The sequence below is a fragment of the Bubalus bubalis genome, chromosome 2 (genome assembly GCF_019923935.1).
Source record: "Bubalus bubalis isolate 160015118507 breed Murrah chromosome 2, NDDB_SH_1, whole genome shotgun sequence".
Classification (NCBI taxonomy): domain Eukaryota; kingdom Metazoa; phylum Chordata; class Mammalia; order Artiodactyla; family Bovidae; genus Bubalus; species Bubalus bubalis.
In genome coordinates this window covers 113829311-113854013 of record NC_059158.1, presented here as the reverse complement: position 1 = coordinate 113854013, position 24703 = coordinate 113829311, and the positions used below count along the sequence as shown (strand labels likewise).

Genomic DNA, 24703 nt, shown 5'->3' with positions numbered 1-24703 from the left:
GCACCTTTATACTTTCTTATGAATATCCAAATATACTTGAGTGGCCAGAGTTAAGAATTCAGTTTGTGATGGGTTTTTATCTGTGCAATTTGAAATAAAAAACCTTGTAGTGGGGAACTTTTGGCCTCATGACACTAATAACTCATTTAATCTGCAAAGAACAGAAGGCATTGTGGGGGATAGAAAATTAAGTCGAGTTGCTCCTTTGCATCTTTTGGAGAAAAAAAAAAACAAACCCAGTAATTTAAATATACATGACATAAAATACTCACAAGATAAAATGGCCATGAGAAACTACACTCTTCTTCCAGCTGTGCCACCTTCTCTGACCTATTGTCTTTCAGTTTCTTAACTGGAAGCTGGTCTGAGCAGGTTGGTGAAACAGCAGCCAAGGTGGTTTGTTCATGCATGCCTGCACACATTTTGATGCCAACTCAATGTGTATAGCCAGCAAACTCAGATATCTGTATGCCAGCGAGGAAGTAAATGAGTGGGAGGGGCTGCGGCAAACTAAAACGCACATGACTTTTATAAAATTTCGTGCGAGCACAATAACATTGGGACACCAGTATAGTCCATGAGCTCTAGCACAAGTGCAGGACTGAAGCATTCCAGGATCCCATGCTATCAAGACATGAAGAAAGTCAGTGGTCCTGTGCTGGGTAAAGGGCTGTGGGAACTGTTGGCAAATCTGAAGCAGCAGGTAGTGATACATCAGAGGAGAGCCAACAGATTCAAGAGGTGGAAGGTGAGAGGATTTATGGTCAGCCAACTGGGAAGGGTCCCCATCTCGGCCCAGAATCACTGTGAACCACCTCTATATCTTTGATGGCTTGAAGACGGACTTTGAGAATTCACACTGGAGTCAAGTGTTTGGTCAAGCTGTCATGGGGGGAGGTTCTTCCAATGGTCGGAGACACACCAACTGAAACCTGGCCTTCCTCCTCACTGTCTGGACACGGGAACAGGCCTGGTATCTATGATCCCTCAGAGAGGAGCTCATTGCAATAAAACCCACTCTTTTTGCACCAAAGAAGCCCATAAATCCTTGGAGTCAAGAATGATGTGGGGTGTTGGGAAGGAAAACAAGATATAAGTCATTTCATAGTTTGCCTGCTGTACACCAATAAACTTCTGTTTTATGGGTCTGATTGTAAAACTGAGTTGCAGCTTTTCATCAGCAATTCAGGTTCATTTGAAAAATAGGGCTGTTGCCATTTCCTCCAAAAGACCATCCCTGTTCTTCCCTTCCTCTCGATAATACCCTAGACATTGTTCTTTCATTTTACCCAAATCAACACATTATATGTTTATTTATGTTTCTTCCAGTGGCTAGACTTTAAGCTTTTTGAGAACAAAAATAGTATCTGTCATCAGTCAACAAATAGTTTTATTCCAAGCACCAGACCTCTAGTCTGTCCCATGTGGGCACTCAAATACGTGTTGACTTAGAGAAAGATAATTCCATGCAAGAGGAATCAATGAATAAAAACAGAGATTGCCAGGAACATGGCCTGGACAGTGGATACAATGCTCTGGTTGGCCCAGGGAACTCAGGTGGGGAAATGGAAGAATGAAGGTTGAAAAAGAAGGTTGGAGCCAAATCGTAGAGGATTTTGAACATAGAGCTACAGAATTTGTACTTTATTTTTAGAGGTATTACAGAGCCAGTAAAGTTATCCATTTTTGTTTTGTCGTGCTGTACAGCTTGTGGGATCCTAGTTCCCTGACCTGGGGATCAAACTGGTAACTCCTGCAGTGGAAGCATGACGTCCTAACTAACTACTGGACCTCCAGAGAATTCCTGAGCCTGTAAAGATTTTTAAGCTAACAAAAATGCTAAAAATAATTTTGGGGAAAGTTGGCTATGACATCACTGTATAGGATGGACTGGAGAAAAGTCAGAAAGAGCAGTGAAGAAAGTTGTATGAATCTCTCAAGCAACTGGGGTTCTGTCCTGTGGGGATTCACAGACTGAGAGAAGATCTGCTTCCAGAAAGTTTATTAGGGAGTAAATTACATCTGTAACAACATTGGTAGAATGCAGAGGTAACTGAGGCTTAGGATGATCCCAGGGGATATTACAAGCAACAATATCCAACTTACAGAGTAGCCTAATCTAGGAGGACAGTTATTCTCTCACAAGATAAGACTTGAGTCATCATAGATGTGTGTGCTTTCCATATTCCACTCTATCAATCTCAGAGTGTCAGCAACATCATGCCTCTGGCCACAGCAGACCGGGCATTGTTCACACACAACCATATCTAGCAAAGAAGGGTTGTACTTTCTTCCATGTGTCTCTTTTTTTTAAGGAAAATTTCTCCTAGAACTACCCCGTGCCTATGCCCCTGCTACTTCCCATGAGGCCCTAACTGGCTCCAAGGGGAGGCTGAAAAAACAAGTATCCAGCAGGTCCCCTCTCAGTGGGGAAACTCTGCCAGCAAAGAACAGTGGGGAGCGTGGTAGAAGCATGATTGTTGGGTGGGCTATCAGTAGAATTTGCCATATATTTCATATTCCCTCCCATCTTTCTGGGCTTCCCTGGTGGCTCAGACAATAAAGAGCCTGCCTGCAATGTAGGAGACCTGGGTTCATTCCCTGGATCAGGAAGATCCCCTGGAGAAGGGAATGGCAACCCACTCCAGTATTCTTTCCTGGAGAATTCTAAGGACAGAGGGCCCTGATAGGGCTACATATAGTCTGTGGAGTCACAAAGAGTCAGATACAACTAAGCGACTGACACTTTTACATTTCCCCATATTCCTAAGGTCCTCCCTCTTTACTATGTATTCAGTCTTTCCAAGACTAGCTCCTTTCCATTAATAATTGTGTACAGGTCTCTCCAATCTTTAACAACAACAAAAAAACCTGTCTTTTTTGGTCCACATCTCTGTCCAGATAATGTCCTTTCTTCTTCCTTCTCTTCACATTTACTGACACCCCCCCTTCTCTAGCTCCCTTCACTCTTCAACCCATTGCCATCTGGCTTCCACACAGAAGAACCCATCGAAACACCTCTTGCTAAGCTGATAATCACTTCCACATTGCTAAAAGCAGTGGATATTTGAAAGTCTTTTTTAACTGGACACAACAGCAGCCTTTAATACAATGGCGTCTCACTCCCTTCTCAAAACTCACTCTACCCTGGGCTTCTCTGGTATCACAAGCTCTCATATTCCCCCACCCCACCCCCACCCCCCCACACCCCTGCCTCTCCTGAGCCTCGGTTACTGGTTTATACTTTCCTACACAACCCTCAATATGGTTTTTGTTTGTTTGGGTTTCTTTTTTCCTTGCTGCAACGAGTGGCTTGTGGGATTTTACTTCCCTGACCAGGGATTGAACCTGGGCCTTTGATAGTAAGTGTATGGAGTGCTAACCACTGGACTGCCAGGGAATTCCCAAGACCTCAGTCATAACTCTTGTCTTACCTCATTTTATTCAGTCTGTGAGAATCTCCTGCAGAGCCTCAATTATCCCCTGTGCCTGCTTAACACCCCAACTTGCTATCTCTCCAGCATTCCCAGTACATGCCTAATATTGAACTCACATCTTCATGCCCACCTCCCCACCTACCTGCTCTTCCTTCAATGGTCCCTATCAATCACAACCTTCTATATGATTTCTCAAGACAGAAACCCAAGATCTCTTGACTCCTCCTTCCTCAAATTCCATAGCTAAAACCTATTGAGTCTACCTCCAAAAATCTCGAAGGTATCCACTTCTCCATTTTCCTTATACATGGACAGTGGGTTCTTAACCAGTTTCTTCACATTCACCCATTCCACTTCCACTGCAATCCACTTGAACTGCAGCATACCTGCAGATTGAAAACACAAATCTTTTATCTAACTCCTCTGTTTAAAATTCTTCAACAGTTTTCTACAATTCTTAGGAAAATGTCTGCAATCCTTAACATGATGCCCAAGGCCCTGAATGAGTTATCCTTTCTATCTGTCAGCCTCATTCACACCATACATGTCTTTGTATGTTCTAGTCACGCTGAACATTTTTCAGCGCTTCAAGGGTACTATTCTCATTTGCTTCAGAGCTTTCACACTGCTGTCTCCTCTCTCTGGAATAGTTTTCTCCTTCACAGAGCTAGACTTCTCCTCACATGTCATCTCCTCAGGAAGGCCTTTTCTAACCCTGCTATCCATGTTTGGGCTTCCCTTGTGGCTCAGCTGGTAAAGAATCTGCCTGCAATGCAGGAGACCTGGGTTCAATTCCTAGGTTGAGAAGATCCTCTGGAGAAGGGAAAGGCTACCCACTCCCGTATTCTGGCCTGGAGAATTCCATGGACTATACAGTCCATGGGGCCGCAAAGAGTTGGGCACAACTGAGAGACTTTCACATCCATGTTGAGTCACATCGTTACATTTCTGAAGCACTCAGAATTCCCTCTTGTGGTATTCATCATCATAGTCACTTACTCAATGCCTATCTTCCTTTTCCGGCTGTGCAGTCACAAAGGCAGGGGCTTTGTCTGACTCTCTCACCTCCTTATCACTGCCAGGTATAATGCCTAGTTCACAGCAGATGTGCAATAAATATTTGATGAGTGAGAGGCTGTGAACGATTCTTCTAATATTTAATCCTAACATTCAGTTCAGTTCAGTTCAGTTCAGTTGCTCAGTCATGTCCGACTCTTCATGACCCCATGAATCGCAGCACGCCAGGCCTCCCTGTCCATCACCAACTCCTGGAGTTCACTCAGACTCACGTCCATCGAGTCAGTGATGCCATCCAGCCATCTCATCCTCTGCCGTCCCCTTCTCCTCCTGCCTCCAATCCCTCCCAGCATCTGAGTCTTTTCCAATGAGTCACATTAGAAATAATTAAAGATATTATTCTACTGGAAGGGTATATATGTTGATCAAATTTTAAGGAAACTATTTAAAGTTGATGTTGAAATCAACTCTAATTCTTCCTGAGGAATGATATCCTCTGTAAATGGCAACTGTCTGTAATCAGCATTATGTTTCAGTTTATAAGAACACTACATAAGAGGCCTGATTGGAAAAAAGCAAGTAAAAATCAGAATGCAATCTCCTAGCTATCTTTAGGTTAAATACTTGTAGGAAAGGGGTATTTTCAGATGTAGCCCTTCCTTAATCCTTCAAAGATTGTCAAATGCCTGTGCTGCTGGAGGATAAATTAAGTGATGTAGGATGTACAATATAATAGCCTATGCAACTTTAGATAAACCATAGAAACCTTTAGCCAATAGCTATTAGAGACCGTGTAATTTCATGAAAGTATTAAATTTGGGTCAGTTTTCATTTTAATGGCAACCAACCACAAAGTGCTATATCTTGATAATAGTACTCTGTCATGTATCATGGTAAACAAAATTATTTATTCACTTTTGCATTACTATGAAAAGCAGCTGGAAAAGAAATCATTATCTATTCTCTGCTTCTGACTTTTTTTTTTTTTTTACAAAAGTTTATTCTTAAATATACAATAGGTTTCAAGACAACACTTCATTCTAGCTATAGGTCACAACAGATATTACGGCAGGGAATCCAGGTGTTTAAACAGGAATGGAACTAAGGATCATCATTGCCTCAGGCACAAGGAACAGCTTACTTTTTGCCAGATTTCTTAATTCCACCAGGGGCCAGCGGGCCTTTCCCCACGGCCTTTGCTTTTAGTTCCTCGAGTTTCTTCTGCTCCTCCTTCTGCTTCTGCTCGAATGCCTTATCTTCCTCGTCCATCTCCTTGGCTTGGTTCTTGGGCTGCTTCAGGGGCTTCTTGCCACCTTTGGGGCCCGACGTGGCGCCTGCCGCCCCTTCCCCAGGCGCTTCCACCAGAAGCCCTGACTTAACTTTTGAAAGCAGCTGTAGCAACAGCATAGCTAAGTGTTTTGAGGTTTGTAATGATCTCTAACCAATGACCTTACTCAAGGTCTGCATTCAACCATAAACTCCCCTCAGGTACACGGGCTGTATGGTATTACATAACGTGACTGTTGTATTTCTTTTCTTCAAGGTCGAGCTGATAAATTAAGTTCAATAGAAATCAAAGCCTTGTAGTAAATCCCTACACACCCCATTAAGTTTCATACCAAGAGACACCCATCTACAATAGCCACTAATCATAATAGAGAATTACGTCATTGCACTAGGCAGAGTTCCATCCGGGTCGAGGATGATTTCCTCTTATTTAAGGTCTCCAAAAGAAGAGCATCTTCCAATGGGTAGCACCATTTCTCCTTCTCTTTATAGACTATGAAGAGGCTCTCACGGTGGACCCCTTAGCCGTACCCAGCAAACCACAATTAACATTTCCTACAATATTAACATTGTCAGACTTTATTTTGGGGGGCTCCAAAATCACTGCAGATGGTGACTGCAGCCATGAAATTAAAAGACGCTTACTCCTTGGAAGGAAAGTTATGACCAACCTAGAGAGCATATTCAAAAGCAGAGACATTACTTTGCCAACAAAGGTCCGTCTAGTCAAGGCTATGGTTTTTCCAGTGGTCATGTATGGATGTGAGAGTTGGACTGTGAAGAAAGCTGAGCACCGAAGAATTGATCCTTTTGAACTGTGGTGTTGGAGAAGACTCTTGAGAGTCCCTTGGACTGCAAGGAGATCCAACCAGTCCATCCTAAAGGAGATCAGTCCTGGGTGTTCTTTGGAAGGAATGATGCTAAAGCTGAAACTCCAGTACTTTGGCCACCTCATGCGAAGATTGACTCATTGGAAAAGACTCTGATGCTGGGAGGGATTGGGGGCAGGAGGAGAAGGGGATGACAGAGGATGAGATGGCTGGATGGCATCACCGACTCGATGGACGTGTTTGAGTGAACTCCGGGAGTTGGTAATGGACAGGGAGGCCTGGCGTGCTGCGATTCATGGGGTTGCAAAGAGTCGACCACGACTGAGCGACTGACCTGAACTGAACTGAACTGAACTGAACAATAGTAAAAGGACCAAGCCAAGACTACAATTCCCGTCATGCATCGGGAAGGCGCCACCGACGCTATTTAGCGATTAGTCATTCTTCCCTACGCCTCCTTCTATTTCCGTGACTACAGCGCCTTGCGGCCTCGCGTGCGCGCGCACACTCCGACTTGCCAACGAGACAAGGTACGGGGGCGCGGCGCATACGCCGACGTGTGGCGTCACGTGTCTCGGGGTGCGCCTCGCCTGCGCGCTTACGCCCGTCCAGTGGGCCGCTGACGGGCTTGCGCGCCTGTGCGGAGCCGGAGGCGGGGTGCGGGCCGGCTGGGGCTGCGGGGGCCGCGGAGCCAGGCGGCGGAGAGGGCGGGGCCAACTCCGGGACCGCGGCGACAATACACCGAGCGAGCGCCTCGGCCCGAGGGCAGCGATGCTGTGGTTCCAGGGCGCCATTCCGGCCGCCATCGCGTCGGCCAAGAGGAGCGGCGCGGTCTTCGTGGTGTTCGTGGCAGGTGAAGGAGGCGAGGGCCCGAGATGTGGCACGGACACCCCCTCCGGCCTACCTCCAAACCCAGGGGCCCCCAGCCTTTCCTCCGGGCCCCAAGAGGCCCGGCTGCCAGTCCCTGGCGTCTCAGCGCCTGCCCCGTCCGTTTGGAGTACACCTGGCCTGACCCCCACCCATCGCTTTTCCCGGCCACCCTGCGGGAGGCACGGTCCCGGCCTCGCCCCCAAAACGCGCCGAGCCCCGCCGTCACAGTGCGGGGCGAGGGGACCGGTCGAGCAGGCCCTAGCCGCCCTGCTCGCGGTCGAGCCTGACTCCGCGCCGCCTGCGGAGTTGGCACCCGCAGACGCCACAGTCGCCTCCTGGCGCCCCCGACGGAGTGCTCCACTTGGAGAGACCCACTTGGAGAGACTTTAACTCCCGTATAGTTAGTGTGTAGGTGAGGAGAGAGACGGGCCCTAAGACAGGCCGTTTTGCTTGTAATTAGTTGTGGACTTTCAGGAAGAAAGCTGTGTCATCGGTAATCAACAAAGAGAAACCACCTGATGTTCACTGTTACTGGCTTTCGTGTGTTCCTGAAACGTAAACTCTTGAGGTCTATATAAATCGGATTTTTTTTAATGCCATAGGAGTGGAGAATCTAATATGAAATAATTTGCAAGTGGATTGTTTTTTAACCGTTTGTTTCGAAGTAGACACGCAAGCATTGATTCTTTTTATTGTCTAACTAGCTTAGCAGCAGTAGCAGCAGCAGTATCATAGATACAGTTTTAGAATGTGTACTAACTCATCTATTCTGTGTTGCTCTGGGTTATTTTGCTCCGTATTTTATTACTGCAGTCTTCTAGATTTGCAGTACACTTGTGCCTCTGTGAAGTTTTGCTGATCCTCATTACCTGAACCGAATTAGTATTTGCGACTACCGTTAATTTGAGGTGCACTATTTCAACTATTTGTGTTTAATAACGGTCTGTTCATTATTAACTATGGCTTGGAAGGCTCGGTAATAACTCTGCAGCTTTATGCACTGTAGTGAAGAGCAAGTTGCTGAAATATGAGTTTCACAACATTTGAAATTTTGAATTGTTTTAAATTATGGTAAAATTTTAACTCATTGCTGTTAATTAGAAGAGCTGGAGTAGTTCAGATTCTTTTATGCTGTTTTTTTAGAGTTATATTTCACATAATAAGTAACTGCTGTAAACCTGTAAGAAAATAAGTGGATTAAAAATGAAAGGAAGGGCTTCTCAGGTGGCTCAGTGGTAGAGAATCTGCCTGCCAATGCAGGAGACACAAGTTCAGTCCTTAATAGTGGAAGATCCCACATGCCCCGGAGCAATTAAGCCCATGGGCCCCAACTACTGAGCACACTCCCCGCAGCTACTGAAGCCCACCGGCGTAGAGCCCGTGCTGCGCAATAAGAGAAGTCACCCAATGAGAAGCTTGTGCATTGCAACTAGAGAGCCGCGTCCACTCTCCAGGAAGAGAAAAGAAGCCTAAGCCCAGAGCAACAAGGAAAACTCAGCACTGCCGTAGATAAATAAAATCATAAGAAAAGGGAAAGGAAAACTAATGATACTGAATATGCTCATTAAGAGTGCAGTAATAGTTATAACACCATTTTAAGTTGTGTTTTTCACATATACTCAATTGATCCTGGACGTTGGTAATACAGGATTTATCATGCCCATTTTATCCATGAGGAAACTTAGGTCCACAGCAGCTAAGTGACATACACCAGTGTCACAAAAAGAATATATCTCTTTTCTTGACAGATTTTTTTTATCAGCTTCCAAAAAAGTGTCTTTTTTGTTTCTCCAGAGGGAAAAAAAACATGTACGGACAGACGTTAGGTAGTTATACAACAGACCTTAGGTAGTTACTGAAATTGGTGTAGAAATCAGGAAATCTTTTATAGAGTTTGTTACAACCTTTCTGTTTTGTGACCAGGGGTGGAGCCCTCACCTCCTGCATTGGAAGAGGACAGGAGGAACTTTTCACCACTGGCCTGCCAGGGATGTCCCCAGTAGTCGTATTTTTAAACAGAAAGCACATTTGATCAGTGTCCAAAGGTTCCTTGAAGGCACTCTTGGACTAACCTGTTAATTTGAAAGAAATGCTAGGTTTAATTAACAAACATTTAGAAACCCATTTGGAAACAGTAGCACTAATTAGTACAATAGAAAAATAAAGTTATAGGTCTTTGGGGCTTTGTGTCAACAGGGAGGCCTGGCGTGCTGCAATTCATGGGGTCACAAAGAGTCCGACACGACTGAGCGACTGATCTGATCTGATAATATATACCTTATTCAATTTTAAGTTTTTCTGACGAGCATGTATCATGTAACATATGCTTTTAGAATATCGGTGACTGTTGAATGTTTGCAGGAGGACTATTAGCAGTCTGTGGAAAGAGTTGCTTCCACGTCACTTGACCCATTCAAATACCGTTAGTTTTTCTAGAGTTTTAGGAAGTTAGTCTCCAAGACTGGGTAGGGTGTGTAGACAGTGCAGTCATGAAATTGCAACACTTATAAGTTGCTTAGACCTTTATTCTTTTTTTTTTTTTTTAATGTATTTATTTAGTTGTGGCATGCAGATTTTTTTAGTTGCGGTATGTGAGATCTAGTTCCCTGATCAGGGATCGAACCTGGGCCCCCTGGATTGGGAACATGGAGTCTTAGCCACTGGACCACCAGGGAATTCCTTAGACCTTTATTCTTGACTTTGAAGAATATAGTCAGAACTCATGATTTTCTTAAATCTGAGACCTTGACAGTAATGTGCCAACTCACTGGAAAATTAAAAAGATAGCTTTATAGTTGGAAGGAAGTGGTTCATATAGCCACTCAAGTGGGAAACATTTTAGGCAGATTGTTTATGTTTTAGTGAAATTTTCATGGATTAATTAAAGAATATGTGGGATTACTGTTAAGAGACTGGAGAGGTTACTACTAGTTAAGTCAAACAAGTATTTTCAAATTATTATAGGTGTGTAAATTTAAAGAAACTGAAACAGGTTTTGATTCTTTTCTTGGGAATGTACAATAATTTGACAAGCATTCTGAAGCAGAGGTGTTTTGTCACTGGCTAGACAACTAAACACTGGTCACCGACTGATGGTTCTAGTTGGCTAAAATCTCCTTGACCAATGCTATTTAATGCCCCCCCCCCCCTTTTTTTTTTGTTAAAATAGACTAAAAAGCCATTTGGGTTTAGTCCAGCTGAGTTTTTCTCTATTGAAATTCTTGGTTGTAGGGTCTGCAACTGCTTCCGAGTTTGTACTGCTCTTTTTAAGTGGCTTTACTTTGGGATACTGCTAACACCACCAGGAATGTAATGTTTTCTCCTGAAATCTTTGGCCCATCTAACTCCACAGCATAGTTCATAATTTGATCAAAAATAAGAAAGTAAAGATACCAAAGTTGGCAATTAAAAATCTCACCCAGTAGAGCTAAGGTAACTCTTGTTATGTAATTCCATTCAATCTTACATCTCTGTTGGTCAGGCAGCTGTTGTTGCCCTCCACTGAGTCATGAGCAGACATTGCTAGTGGAGATGGAGCCCTTGAGAAGCTATCTGCATCAAACAGCCTAGGTGAGGGAGTGAAGAACATCAGCCTCAGGAGTGGCAGGTCCATCCTTCCAGCTGCCTACTTGACATCCCCATTTGGATGCCTCACAGGACTCTCAAGCCTGAAAGTATTACTGCTTGAATCTGTTCCCCACCCCCTGGTACTCTGCTGCTAAGTAAATGGCACCACCTTATATCCAGTTGGATAAACCCAAGCATGGAAGTCATCTTTGGACTCAACTCTTCAGTCTCATCTTGTTCCCTGGTACCTAGTGTTCACAACACTCATAACCATACAGCCCTTTCCCTCCACAGAAATTCCTTCTGCTTAGTGAACTTTTCTGGCTTGTGGCATGGTTTACCTCTTTCATCCTTCAGGTCTTACCTTAAATATCACCTCAGAGAGGGCTTCCCTGACTAATCTAAAGGGGTCTGTTTTTTCAGAGCATTTTTACCACAATTATAGTTTACCAAACAAGTACTTTTTTTAGATTTTAAGCTCCACTGAGGGCATATAGTATCTCATTTGTTTTATATTTAGTTAGCACAGTGCCTAGCACAATATAAATGTGAAGTAAAATAGTGAATGTATGAAAGAAAGAATGAATAAAAATAACCCCTTACACCTCACAGCCTTCTCTAAGTGTATTAAGGATGTTCCTTTGTAGCTATTTTCTAGGTTGATAATCTTGTCATTTACTTGGAATCTTGCAGCTCTCGTCACCCCATAGTGTCTGAAGACATGCTCAGAATGATCTCATGGCAAATCATAGTTTTCCTGTCTGCTGCTTCAACATCTAGGCGTCTGCTAATGGGCATTCTTTTGGTCTTGGTCTGTGCATGCATTCTATCCCTGTCTACTTTTCCATGGCCATATATCTCAAGCCCCTTATTACTGAATAGTCCTGAATCTCATTTCACAAAAGATGTTTTCAGCCATGTAGCATTAGTCAGGTTTTGTAGGCATGCCAAGATTCTATACCAGAAATTTAGTTATTCATTCTACAAAACACTTATTGAGAGCCTGCTGTACTCCAGCTATTTACTATATACTAGATTCTGTTGTAGATGTTTGAGTTATATCAGTAAATAAGAAGGAAAACAGTTCTTGCCCTCATGGAGCATGAGTTCTAGCGGAAGGAGACAGACAACAAACAGTAAACGTGATAAGGAAAGCAAATCGTCTGTTAGAAGGTTATAGTATTACAGAAAAGAAAGTGGGAAATGCGGAAGCTTTGGAAATATCTGAAGTGTGTCATTTTATTTTTGCTGTGCTTTGTGGCTTGTGGGATCTTAGCTCCCAACCAGGGCTCAAACCTGTGCCCCTGCAGTGAAAGTGCCGGGTCCTAACTACGGACCCCCAGGGAATTCCCTGATCTGACTTTTTAAAAGAGGATGGTGCGTTAAGAGTAGACTGAGCAGGGAGACCACTTTGGAGGCTATTGTAATCATTATGTCAGAATATGATATTCCAGATACATTCCAAATATTCCAGATATATTTTGGAGATAGCATCAACTGAAGGCAAAAATAACTAAACTTTGGTCTGAGAACTGAAAGGATGGTGTTATCAATATCAGATAACTGAGATGGAGAAGACTAAGGGTAGATTAAATTGAGGAAGGGGAACACACATAGGAAGAAAACAACTTACAAAAGAGTAGGTATAGAAAGCTCGCATTTTTGTAAAGCAAAAAGTGTGCCAGGACATGGAAGCAACCTAGATGTCCATCAGCAGATGAATGGATAAGAAAGCTATGGTACATATACACAATGGAGTATTACTCAGCCATTAAAAAGAATACATTTGAATCAGTTCTAATGAGGTGGATGAAACTGAAGCCTATTATACAGAGTGAAGTAAGCCAGAAAGAAAAACATCAGTACAGTATACTAACACATATATATGGAATTTAGAAAGATGGTAACAATAACCCTGTGTACGAGACAGCAAAAGAGACACTGATGTATAGAATGGTCTTATGGACTCTGTGGGAGAGGGAGAGGGTGGGAAGATTTGGGAGAATGGCATTGAAACATGCAAAATATCATGTATGAAACGAGTTGCCAGTCCAGGTTCGATGCACGATACTGGATGCTTGGGGCTGGTGCACTGGGACGACCCAGAGGGATGGTATGGGGAGGGAGGAGGGAGGAGGGTTCAGGATGGGGAACACATGTATAACCTGTGGCGGATTCATTTTGATATTTGGCAGAACTAATACAGTTATGTAAAGTTTAAAAATAAAATAAAATTAAAAAAAAAAGAAATTAAAACAAAAAAGTGTGATCTGAAAACATAGCTCTGCTAACCTTAGAAATATTTTTCAGTGACTTAACTCTGATAAGTTTCCCTTTGCCCATCAATAAATGGTTATGCCAAAATCTGCCAAGATGTTACAGGTCTAAAATGGAAATAATCTCTTGATGGGTGTAATTTTTAAAATATTTTGTCATTGAGGTATTGCATACAGTATATTAAGTAAAATATATTCAGTGAACAGCTAGATGAATTTTTATAGATGAATACACTTGAGTAAGATCAACATTTCTTATCATATGACATCGCTTATGCAGAATCTAAAAAAAATGATACAAATGAATTTAGTTACAAAATAGAAATAAACAGAAACTGAATTTATGGTAACCCGGGGTGGGGTGGGGGGAAGGGTGGGTAGGGATAGATTGGGACTGACATGTATACACACTACTGTATTTAAAATAGACAACCAGTAAGAATCTGCTGTATAGCACAGGGAACTCTGCTCAGTTTTCAAGAGTAACCTAAGTGGGAAAAGAATTTGAAAAAGAATAGGTACAGGTATATGTATAATTGAAAAACTTTGCTGTACACCTGAAACTGACACAACATTGTTAGTCATATATATATATATAAACATTTCCAAGACCCTGGAGCCTCCTTCATCCTCTTTCCCACTCCTTCATCCTCTTTCCCAATCAGTAGTACCTCCACCAAGGTGGCATGCATGCATGCTCAATTCTGTCACCATAGATTAGTTTTGGATCAGCATACCTTTTATAACTGGCATACCTCTAACAAAAGGCAGGTGCAAAACTGCAAACAGAATCACACCTGGCTTCTGTCTACCTTGGAGGGATTCTGGAGAATAAGTGGTGTGTGTGTGGAGGACATTAAACTCAACAGAAAGATACTACATATAGGAAAAGTATTGTACCTTTGTTTTCTAAAATCATATGTACGAAAGCCAAAATAGACACATTTCTGCCCATGATTTGCATCATAATTTGGATGTCTTCATTTAGAAACACTTTGTATAACCTAAATACCAATATTTTCTTTTTCATTACTTTTTATTAATGTTAACACTTTATTTATGGAAAAATTCAGTTTTCAAATTTGGTAGAAAATAGTATTTGTGGGTTTGCATTTTATTTGAAGTTCCAGATTTACAGGGAAAAGAATCAGTAGATACTGGCCTTATGCTATAAGAATGCTTGAAATGTTTTACAGGTGATGATGAGCAGTCTACACAGATGGCTGCAAGTTGGGAAGATGAGAAAGTGACAGAAGCATCTTCAAACAGTTTTGTTGCTATTAAAATCGATACTAAAAGGTTTGCTTATGTTTTGCTTATCTTTACTCTTGCAATTTAAAAAAAAAATTTTTAACCATTGTCCCTGGTTGTGATTTATGATTTATACTCTTGAACTATAAGAATGTTGATTTTTGTCTAAGGCGTTCTGAGGGCTTATATTCTGATTGCCATTTTTCAAATTTCTTCTTATATCATTGAAAAACTGATAAATTCTTGGTCTACCAAGCAGCTATGTGACATACACCAGTAATGCAAAGGAACTGTGATCCTCAGATTCTAAAAACTTGGAAGTAATTGTAAACAATATATTAAATATCTCTGAAAGGTTATAACCACTCTTTTGGATCCTGTTTTTGAAAATGGAGTCATTTAATTCAGTAAAAATAAGAGCATTTATAGGTGCATCATAGTTCCTGATAACCACAAGTCTGTTTCATTTGTGAATATATCCCTCTTCCCCCATTAAAATTCATGTGTGTGTGATGGAAACTTTCAAGCATACACAGCAGTGTTTGAGTAGTGTAATGAACCCTGCCCCCCACCTTGTCAGCTGCTTTGACAGCTGTCACCTCTTGGTTAGTCTTGTTTCATCTTTTCCCCCACCCATTTGAACCCATCCCATATAATTTTGAAATAAATCTCAGTCATCATATCATTTCATCTATCAATATTTTGGTATGTCTCTGGAAGATAAGAATTCTAAATTTTTTAACATAATACTTCAAAAATTAATCTTAATTTCTTAATATCAAATACCTACCACATGTTTACATTTTCAGTTGTTTCATCAGTCAGGTTTTATTATTAATTTATTACAGTTTGTTTGGTTCAGGATCCATAAAGATCTACACATTGTGATGCGTTGGTCTCTGTCAGGCTCTTTTCTCTGGAGGCTTCGCCTCTGGGTCTCCCTCTCTGTCTTTTTCTTTGCAGTCTATGTTTTCGAGAATCCAGGTGATTGTTACATAGTTTCCTGCAGTATAGGCTTTGTCCATTGTAGTCCTGTCAGTGTCATTTAGTTTATTACTCTGTCCTCCATTTTCTGTAAATTGACATTTGGATTCAGGTTTTTCCCCCCACTTAAGACGACTTCTTAGATGGTGGTATGTCTTCCATTCTTCTGCGACAGGGTACATAATGCTCTGTTGTTTGTCTTTATGATGTTAGCCACAGCCATCAGTGATGAATGCCTGGAAAAATTTTAAAGTGGGATTTCTGTTCTTTTGGTATTAATAATATCAAAATGAAAATTACTATCAACATTAGGATAGAAATTTACCTGGAAGTTTGTAAACTTTTTATTAAAATTTTTTTCATTAATAAAACATGAAGCAAATCATAGTACAGTCTGCTTCACAATTGTTACTGAACATTTATTGAGCTATAATTGTGTTTTTTTTTTTTTTTCCTTTTAAAGAGTCTATCATATCATTGATATTGTCCATTCTCTTCCAGAAGCACCTTTTAGAGTCAGTAATGGCAGGAGGAATGTAGGGGTTTGTTGGGAATGTGGAGGAAATGAGAATTTCAGAATTGTTGTGATTTATATACAGACTGATATATCTAGCATTTTAAAAACAAATTTCTATTAGCAGATGCAGGAGTACTTGTGTATAGTGCTGGTTGACGGTTGTTTCATTATGGACAGCCGGATGGGATCTAGTATGTCTTTTAAATTATGAAAAGTAAATTTAATTTATTATATAATAATAAAGCTAACGTTCTAGGAACATGTTAGTATATTCTTACTTATGGAGGTATCTTGCATTGAAAATAGATTGTTAGAAAATGTATCAAAAGTTTACAGTGGTTATAGCTGAGAAAGTAGGATTCTTGATAATATTTTTCTTTATAGTTTTCTTTTACATTTTCAGATGTTTTTATTATAATCATGTCTCAGATTCGGAAAAAGACAAAGCAAATTTCTGGTTCTTTGAAGCATTGATTTGGTTCTTGGAATTACTCATCTACATTTATCAATATCTTTTATTACTGTTATAAAGTCTCTCTCTCCCATCCCTGTCCCTAACCACTCTTTGGAAGAAACCAAATCTAGAGAATACCATTGTTTTCCTCTCCCTTTTTTTTTTAACAAAAATGATAGTAGTTTGACATACTTTTTTTTCTTTTCCGTCTTTATATTTGCATGATTCATCAGTTTTTAACTGGTGGATATTTAGGTTGTTTTGAGTCCTTTCATATTACGAAGTATTGCATTATCACTTGCACAAGTAATTCATAGGTATTAATATCTTCTTATTACAAGCTACAATATTGTATTCAGAAACACATGCTGCTGAGGAAGCAACATGGCAGATACTAAGGTGATTTTTAGGTACCACATCTGACCACTAGTTTGTGGTTTGCAAGAGCAAGTATCTCTCTAATTTGAAAATTATAAAACCCAAAATGGTCTGTGAGATAAGGGATACATTTTTCCTCTTTCAGTTGATAGCTATGAAAGGAACTTGTAGTTTCAGAAAAATACTTGTAATTGGTACAGTACATTTTTATAAAAACAACTCAGTATTTGGGAAATACTTACATTCATCTAGTGATTTTTTGTTTGATTTTGTTTTACAGTGAAGCCTGCCTACAGTTTTCACAGATCTGTATCCTTTCCATGAAGAATCAGTTGTATATATATGAATATTGCTTGAGGATTTACCTTTCTTTTGGTTGATGCATGACAATTAGAAATTACTAGTTTTTATTCAGGAACTGATGAATTCTTGTTTATGGAAGCTTTATATTGCTGGTTGTCCTTTAAGACAGTGCACTGTATCAAATGGGGTCATGGGGGGTTTGTTGTCATTGTTGTTGTTTGCCTGTGAGGTGCAGCATATGGGATCCTGCAACCAGGGATCCCAGGGATGGAATCCATGCCCTCTGGAGTGGGAGTACAGAGTCTTAACCACTGGATTGCCAGGGAAGTCCCCTTGGGGAGCTTTTTAAAATTGCAATTACTATAGATGGAAATCAATATGATGCAGTTGGAATGTTATTTAATAGAAGTAGCTGGCAAGAGATAAGATAGATGTAAAAGTCATGACAGAAGGGAATGTAATGAGTGTTTTCCACTTATATATATGCAATAGAAATAAATCATAATTCATGTATCACATGTACTGCAGGAATAGTGATAAACTAGTTGAAATTATTTTGTAAACAGTTAGCTTATTGTGAAATTCACAAAGATTATTTTGCTTTTTTTTAATCAGTAGTGTTTAATAAAATTATTCCCTTGTTTCTCATGAGTTGTTAGACTTGATAACACTGTGCAGATCCTGTAGTGTGTGTTCCCTCCAGTTTTTTTATTGGAGACAGTGGAATTCCTTTGGAAGTAATTGCAGGAAGTATTTCTGCAGATGAACTTGTTACCAGAATCCACAAAGTCCGGCAGGTGAGAAGGAACAGAATTGGTTCTTTGTATAAACATTGGAAAATGATCTGTCAAGAACTTGACATTGGAATATTTTTGGAGTCACTCTAAATATTCAGGAACTAGCCATGCTATTAAACTTAAAACGTAGTTAATACTGTCTTTCTGGACTGATTTTCAAAACCACTTTACGAAGTTAGAGGTGCCTATACATGAGTGACTTCTTATTCTCCCTTCCCTTTTCCTCTGTCACCCAAGCACACAAGGTAGTCACTATTACTTTATTGCAAGAGAGTATTGCTCTCAGATTAAGGTCCTTAACAGTATATTACTTGACTTGTTTTATGGATCTTACTCAATTTCTCACTTCCATCCACTTTGGGCATATGGCTAATACAACTTGTAACCTTTTTCCTTGAATTATCATTTTAAGAAAAATCAACAGTGTGCTTTAAAAATCTTTTAATGCTCTTGTCACCTTGCTGTTGAATTCCGTAGTGTAATTATGTCATGTTTAGGACTATACATTTTAGATTGATTTACTTGGAAGGTTCAGTACTTCTCACTTCTGTGGAGTATAGATTGATTTCCTCATTTTTGGTCTCATATACCATGGTAAATTTAGATTCTTACCTGTAATTAAAATCAGTGTTTTTTTCTCCTTAGATGCATTCATTAAAAGGTGAAGCATCATTGGCAAATGGCAGCCAATCAGAAGGTTCAGTCTCTACTCCATCTGCCTCATTTGAACATAACAACACTTCTGAAAACTGTCAGTCCAGAAATGTAGAGCTCTGTGAGACGCCATCCACTTCTGATACAAAATCAGATTCTGCAACAGGTAATTTTTAGTGTACCCTTTTGGGTACACTAAACACTCTACTTCACTTTGAAGACTGTGGATTAATGTTTTTAAAAATGAAAATACTGTATTTTTCCCCTTCACATTCACTTAATTTAAAATTTACGGACAGTTTTAGATACATATGTTTGTCATTTAGTGGAAGAAGGAGATAAAGTCAGTGACTGTGTCCTTCAAACCCAAATAGGTAACAGTTCAGAACAGCTGATAGTAGTAATTTCTGCTACTGTGCTGTGGTTCAGGGACTATCATTATGACACTCATCAGTTTTGTAAATCTCTTCTCAGCCAGAGGATTTTGAAAGGTCCAAATGAACTGATGTATTTGGAATTATTTTTGTTAGCCTATAGAGTACTGTACACATTTAAGAGAATTGTATTTGCACTTTTAAAATTAGAATTAAAAGTTAATTGTAAAATAGAGCTTGTAGCAATAAGAGTTGTGACTGCAGAGGGGTTGACAGAAAAGGCAGAAATTCTATACAATATTTTAAGGATCATGTACAATCAGAGTTGTTTTGTATAGTATAGCTTTGTATCAGGCAATGTAGGGTTAGATACAAAGCGAGAATATTATTTTTTTTTTTCTATTTATTTTTGGCTGCATTGGGTCTTCATTGCTGCTCCCAGGCTTTCTCTAGTTGTGGTGAGCCGGGGCTGCTCTTTAGTTTTAGTGCACAGGCTTCTTATTGCAGTGGCTTCCCTTACTGCAGAGCATGGGCTCTAGGGCATGTGGACTTCAGCGCTTGCAGCTCATGGGCTCTAGAGCGCAGGTGCACAGTTCCTAGTTGCTCCAAGGCATGTGGAATCTTCCTGGAGCAGGGATCGAACCTGTGTCTCCTGCATTGGCATGTGGGTTCTTAACCATTGGACCACCAGGGAAGTCTAAGAAGTACTTTTAGATTAGTATCTTAAAAGGTGATCCTGCTCTAGCTCCTGTATAGATAATCGTCAAGCCTGTATTTGAATATATTTAATGAGAGGAAGCTCATTACCTTGCTAGGAATCTTGTTCTGTTGTTGAACCCTTTAGGTTTTAGCAAAATTCTTCCCCATATTCGATGTTCTATAATTTCCCATTAACTTTAGTACTATTTAAAGAGTTACACATAACACTCTGGATTCTGTTATATTCCCACAAAGAGCGTTCTTGTGTTTGGTTTAATAGGTAAATAACTTGGTTAGGCTCAGAGTGTTATACTCTCTTATCTGAGGTGAGTAGCAACTCTAATCTTAGTTCTTTGTAGTTTTTTTTTTTGTTTGTTTAGCTTTATTATGGAAAATTTTAAACATACAGAAGTAGAGAAAATAGTATAAGAAATCTCATGAACCCATTGCCTATCTTCCAACTATTTTTAACTCATGGCCAATATTGTTTCATCTGTGCTTCCTTTCCATATCTCCTTGCCACTTATTATTAGGATACACTTAGGCATTATATCATTTCATCTTTAAAAATGTTGATATTGGGACTTCCCTGATGGCCCAGTGGTTAGGACCTCCCCCGTGTTCTCACTGCCAAGGGCCCAGCAGCATCACAAAAAAAAGTATCTTAAAAAGCATTTTAGAAAATGTAAATAGAATGTGATTATCTCTTATGAATCTTGGAAACCTTAACATTGATTCTTTTTTATCATTAATTAGGCAATATTTATATTTACACTAAATTTTCCAGTTTTGAGTTGGAGTCCAATATATCATTATTAGTCAGTGATTTTCATAGATTCCCACTGTCATCAGTGGTTTTCTTCTATAGTTTACCGCAGTCTGGATTTGGTACATCCCTATGATAATTTGTAAAACTTCCTCTAAATTGGAAGTAATACTGCAGGCTGGTTTTAGTTGTTGAAGTCAGGTTTATTCTTTATTCTTTTTTGTCACAACTACTTTATGGGTGTTGCTGTGCATTTTTATCAGGAGATAAGTTATGCATGATAATCCAATTGTCTTTAAACCTAAAGACAGAACCTCCTCTAGTAATTTTACTGTGTTTGGATTTTTATCAGTTGTTTTAGCTGATTGCCATCCATTTTTCTTTGTTTATGAGTCATAGATCCACCTCACTAATTGTTATACACAACACTTTTTTTCAGCTTGTTCACAGGTTATTTTCAGAAGTTTTCTTAAGTATTTTTTGCTAATATCTAATGACCTTGACATTCATTTTACTTACTAAAGAAAACATTAATTTCCTATAGAACACACACTGGCTGCTAGAGGTTACCATTTCTTACTCAAGGGTTGCATTCATGATATGCTAGTAAATATTTAACAAAAGTTTTTTGTAGCGGGGGAGAAGAGCCCTCATTTGTAGTGTTTACTAATTTCCGAAGTGTAAATAATCCTTCTGTGGCTGATTTCAAGTTATGTAGGTGATGCACTGAATGTCAGGGTAGGAGTACATGCATACAAAGCATTGATTCTACTTAGTAATTCTAATATTCCTATTACTGCTGTGATAACTGAATCACTTCGTGCCAGTCCTAGTACAAGTTTCAGTCTTGTGCTTCTGTAGCACGTATTTCTCCTAACAAGTCTATGCAGTTTTTTATAGGTAAGGTAGTGAGATTGAATAACTTACTGAAGTGACAGAACAAGATTTAACCCAGACTTTGTTGCTCTGCAGTCCGTACTGTTTCAAAGATCAAACATATAAGGAATAATTAAGTTGATAGTGAGTGATAAGGAAGGAAATAGCAGAGGTTTAGAAAGGGAGTACCAGACCATAGCTATCCTCTACCGCAGACCAGGACAAAATTCTGTCCTTCAAGAAACCCTTAAAAGAATATTAGTGTATGAAATATTCGGTATGAAAAGCTTCTCTAGGAATCACTGTGGTCCGAAGAAGCAGATCCCATGGGTCATCATAACGTTAGTAATACCCAGTATCATACTTGGCCTCTAGAGCTTCGCGCTTTTTTTTTTTTTTTTTTTTTTTTGCCGTGAGGCTTGTGGGACCAGGAATCTAACCTGTTCCCCCTGCAGTGGGACTGCTGAGTCCTAATCACTGGATCACCAGGAAATTCCCTAGAACTCTTCAAAACCATAACCACAGCCACATGTAGCATTTTTAATTAAAATTAAATACAGTTGAAAAAGTCTCTCACCTGCACTAGTTTATTACAAGTGCTCAGTAGCCACACGTGACTGACTAGTGGCTGCCCTAATGGATACCAAAGATACTGGACCCTGCTGCTTTCGAGCAGAGCCTGCCCCTGGCTAGGGCATGCTTATTCTGCTTTTGTTATATTCCCTCCTGCCAGATAAATATTTCTGCGTGTTTTATTTTGGTGGCTTTCAGCTGAGTAACTGCCTTATTTCCCACTTGTACACTGTTATTCCAGGTTCAAAATTGCAGAGTTAGTAATAGTTTATTTCTTATCGCCTACTCCATCCGTAGGGAAAAGATGTTTAAGAAACAAGATTGTTAACAGACGTTGTAACCCAAAAGATATATGTCTTTTTAAAAATAGGCATTCTTCTTTTTTTTTTCTTTTATTATTTAAGGGGGAGAAAGTTCAGGCCAGACCACTGTGTCTCAAGAGCCTAGTGGATGTTCAAATCAGAGACCTACTGAAGACCTCACCGTCAGAGTGGAAAGGTTTGCTTTTATTTTTAGACACAGTGTTTTGTTATTAATAGACTGTGGTTTTCAGTTACTTCATTAATTTGAATTTGGGTTACTTCATTAATTTGAATTTGGGCTAAAATTACAAAAAATTTTAAAATTCTAGGTTGAAATTTTTTACTTCTTGACCAGCTTATTTGTATCCATAGAAATTATATTTTAGAAGTAAGAACTTGTGTATATCTCTGAAGTCATTGGTCAGCTTTAGGTATGATAATTTTAACAGTCCCTCTTTCACTAGTATTTTGGTATATGTGTTTCCATCTATCACTTCTGCTTTTATCTCTGTGTGTCACAGGATAAGTTCCAGATGGGCAGCCAATTTTATGACTGTGCACTGAGTCTGGGTTCTGCATATGTGGCTGTCTATTAAGTATCACATGCTGTTAGTCTGATAATCAAATTTCTGACTTTTTGTGGCTTCTAGTTTAGTACTGTCTAATGTTACAGTAGTTATTAAATCATAATCTTATACTATGATTCTTAAAAGGTACTTGAGTTAATGGTGAATGGATAAGCAGGAATATTTTAAAATATTGACTTAAAAATCACTCAGTGTTATATGGAAATTAAGAAAAACTACTTAGACTTGATATTTTCTTGTTGACATAGATATTATGGGGAACCAAGATTCATAATGATTGCTGTCATTGAGTTTTTGGGTTAGTTCATGGACGGTTCAGTATAAATGAGCTTCATTTTAGCAAAACCTCCCTCGATTTTGATTGTTCTTTATGAGTGTGGCAGGGCCAGGATCTGGTGGTGCACAGCAGGATAGACCTCTCACCGTGGAGAGAAATGGTGTGTGTCTGGAAGAAGAGCAGTGGGGAACGAGAGTTTCAGAGGCTCTTCCTCTTCTGTTTCTCTCTACTTTACTAACACCACATCCCTCACCATGCACCCTTACTTGCATCACCTTGGGATCCTAGAGTGAAGTGAGAACGAAAACTCAGGAAAGGATTTCGAGAATTGGAGGGAATGTGAAGAAACACAATAAAGGTAGCCCTTTATTGTGAGGTGGGATCAAGTGCTATTTAATTGCTGTGGGAAAGGGGAGCTTCTGTTGTTTAATAGTTTCCATTCTGGTTTGTTTGTGGTTTTTTTTTTTTAATACACCACATAAGTTGTAGGATCTTAGTTTTCCCCTATTAAGGATTGAACTCAGACCCTTGGCAGTGAGAGCTAAGAGTACTAACTAGTCGACTCCCAGAGAATTCTCCCAAATAGTTTGCATTCTTACATAAAGGGATGTCTACTAGTGTCTGCCTGTATGGTTCTGCAAATAGAATATAATAAGCCATTTTTAATTACAAAATAACAATATGTACACATACTGGTGTGTAAGTGTTACATAGGATAATGAGCCCCAGAAGATATTTGAAGACATGCACAAAATGCTTATACTAGTATCTGTGAAACTGGAATTAGAGGTTTCTTTGTTTTGGCCTCGGGTTGCCAAATTTTCTTCATTGAACATTATTACTTTTATAGTTAGCCTGGTCAGGACAGAGTGGTTTTAGACTTGTTTGAGATTCCTTAACTGGAAAAAAAATTTCAAAGTGCTCTTAGAAGATACATACACCCAATTTTTAAAACAGCTTTTAAAAAGGAATTCTAATGTTGAAATTAGATAAAATGTTGAAAAGATCTTAATAATGAAACAGTTTTCACTGGGAAGTAACTATTAGCTGCTTGAGGTTTCAAAAATTTGAGCCATGATCACATAATTAAATCATATAAGCACTTCAAATTGTTGCTCATTACTGTATAGCTGTAGTGACTGTGTATTGATTATACCATGATTTATTTATCTGTTTTACTGATGATGGATGTTTGAATTATTTTCAGTTTGAGTTGGTTATGAATAGGATTGCTGTGAACATTCGTTTATTACATGTCTGGGTGAATGTATCTTTCGGGTATGTTTTCAGGAGTGGGAATTTCTGGGTTGTAGATGCTGGCTGAACAGTTTCCCAAAGTGGTTATACAAGTTTATAATTTCCCTTAGTAGTAAGATGTTTCATGGGTCCTTTTTTTCCCCTCTTAAAAGTGTTTCAGTTCATTTCTCTCGTAACTTTTTTTAGTGCACAGAATACTCCAGATTTATAGCAGAACCCTTTCATGTTGGGTCTTAAGTCCTTCTGACATCCTTTTTATGAAGAAGAAACCTGTGGACATTTGCTGAATTTTTCCTCTGGTGTTGCTGCGTTCTAGTGCACCATTCATTTTTCTCACCACATGCACCTAAACCTCATCATCTCTTTGGGG

At 39.7% G+C, this 24703-nt stretch overlaps 2 protein-coding genes across 2 annotated transcripts in view; one reads left to right on the top strand and one right to left on the bottom strand.

Moving 5' to 3' along the window:
* Positions 1 to 5465: 5465 nt before the first annotated feature.
* Positions 5466 to 5886, bottom strand: LOC112578469 (translation machinery-associated protein 7-like). Its single transcript, XM_044926002.2, has one exon. The coding sequence runs from the start codon at positions 5859 to 5861 to the stop codon at positions 5592 to 5594; it is 270 nt and encodes an 89-aa protein (XP_044781937.1). The 5' UTR covers positions 5862 to 5886; the 3' UTR covers positions 5466 to 5591.
* A 1286-nt stretch (positions 5887 to 7172) lies between these two features.
* Positions 7173 to 24703, top strand: part of UBXN4 (UBX domain protein 4) — a 30785-nt gene continuing 13254 nt past the window's right edge. The window contains exons 1-6 of the mRNA XM_006048199.4: positions 7173 to 7424; positions 14481 to 14583; positions 17149 to 17177; positions 17850 to 17968; positions 18614 to 18788; positions 22315 to 22408. Coding sequence (XP_006048261.1) covers positions 7343 to 7424; positions 14481 to 14583; positions 17149 to 17177; positions 17850 to 17968; positions 18614 to 18788; positions 22315 to 22408 — 602 coding nt within the window. The 5' untranslated portion in view covers positions 7173 to 7342. The remainder of the gene's footprint in view (positions 7425 to 14480; positions 14584 to 17148; positions 17178 to 17849; positions 17969 to 18613; positions 18789 to 22314; positions 22409 to 24703) is intronic.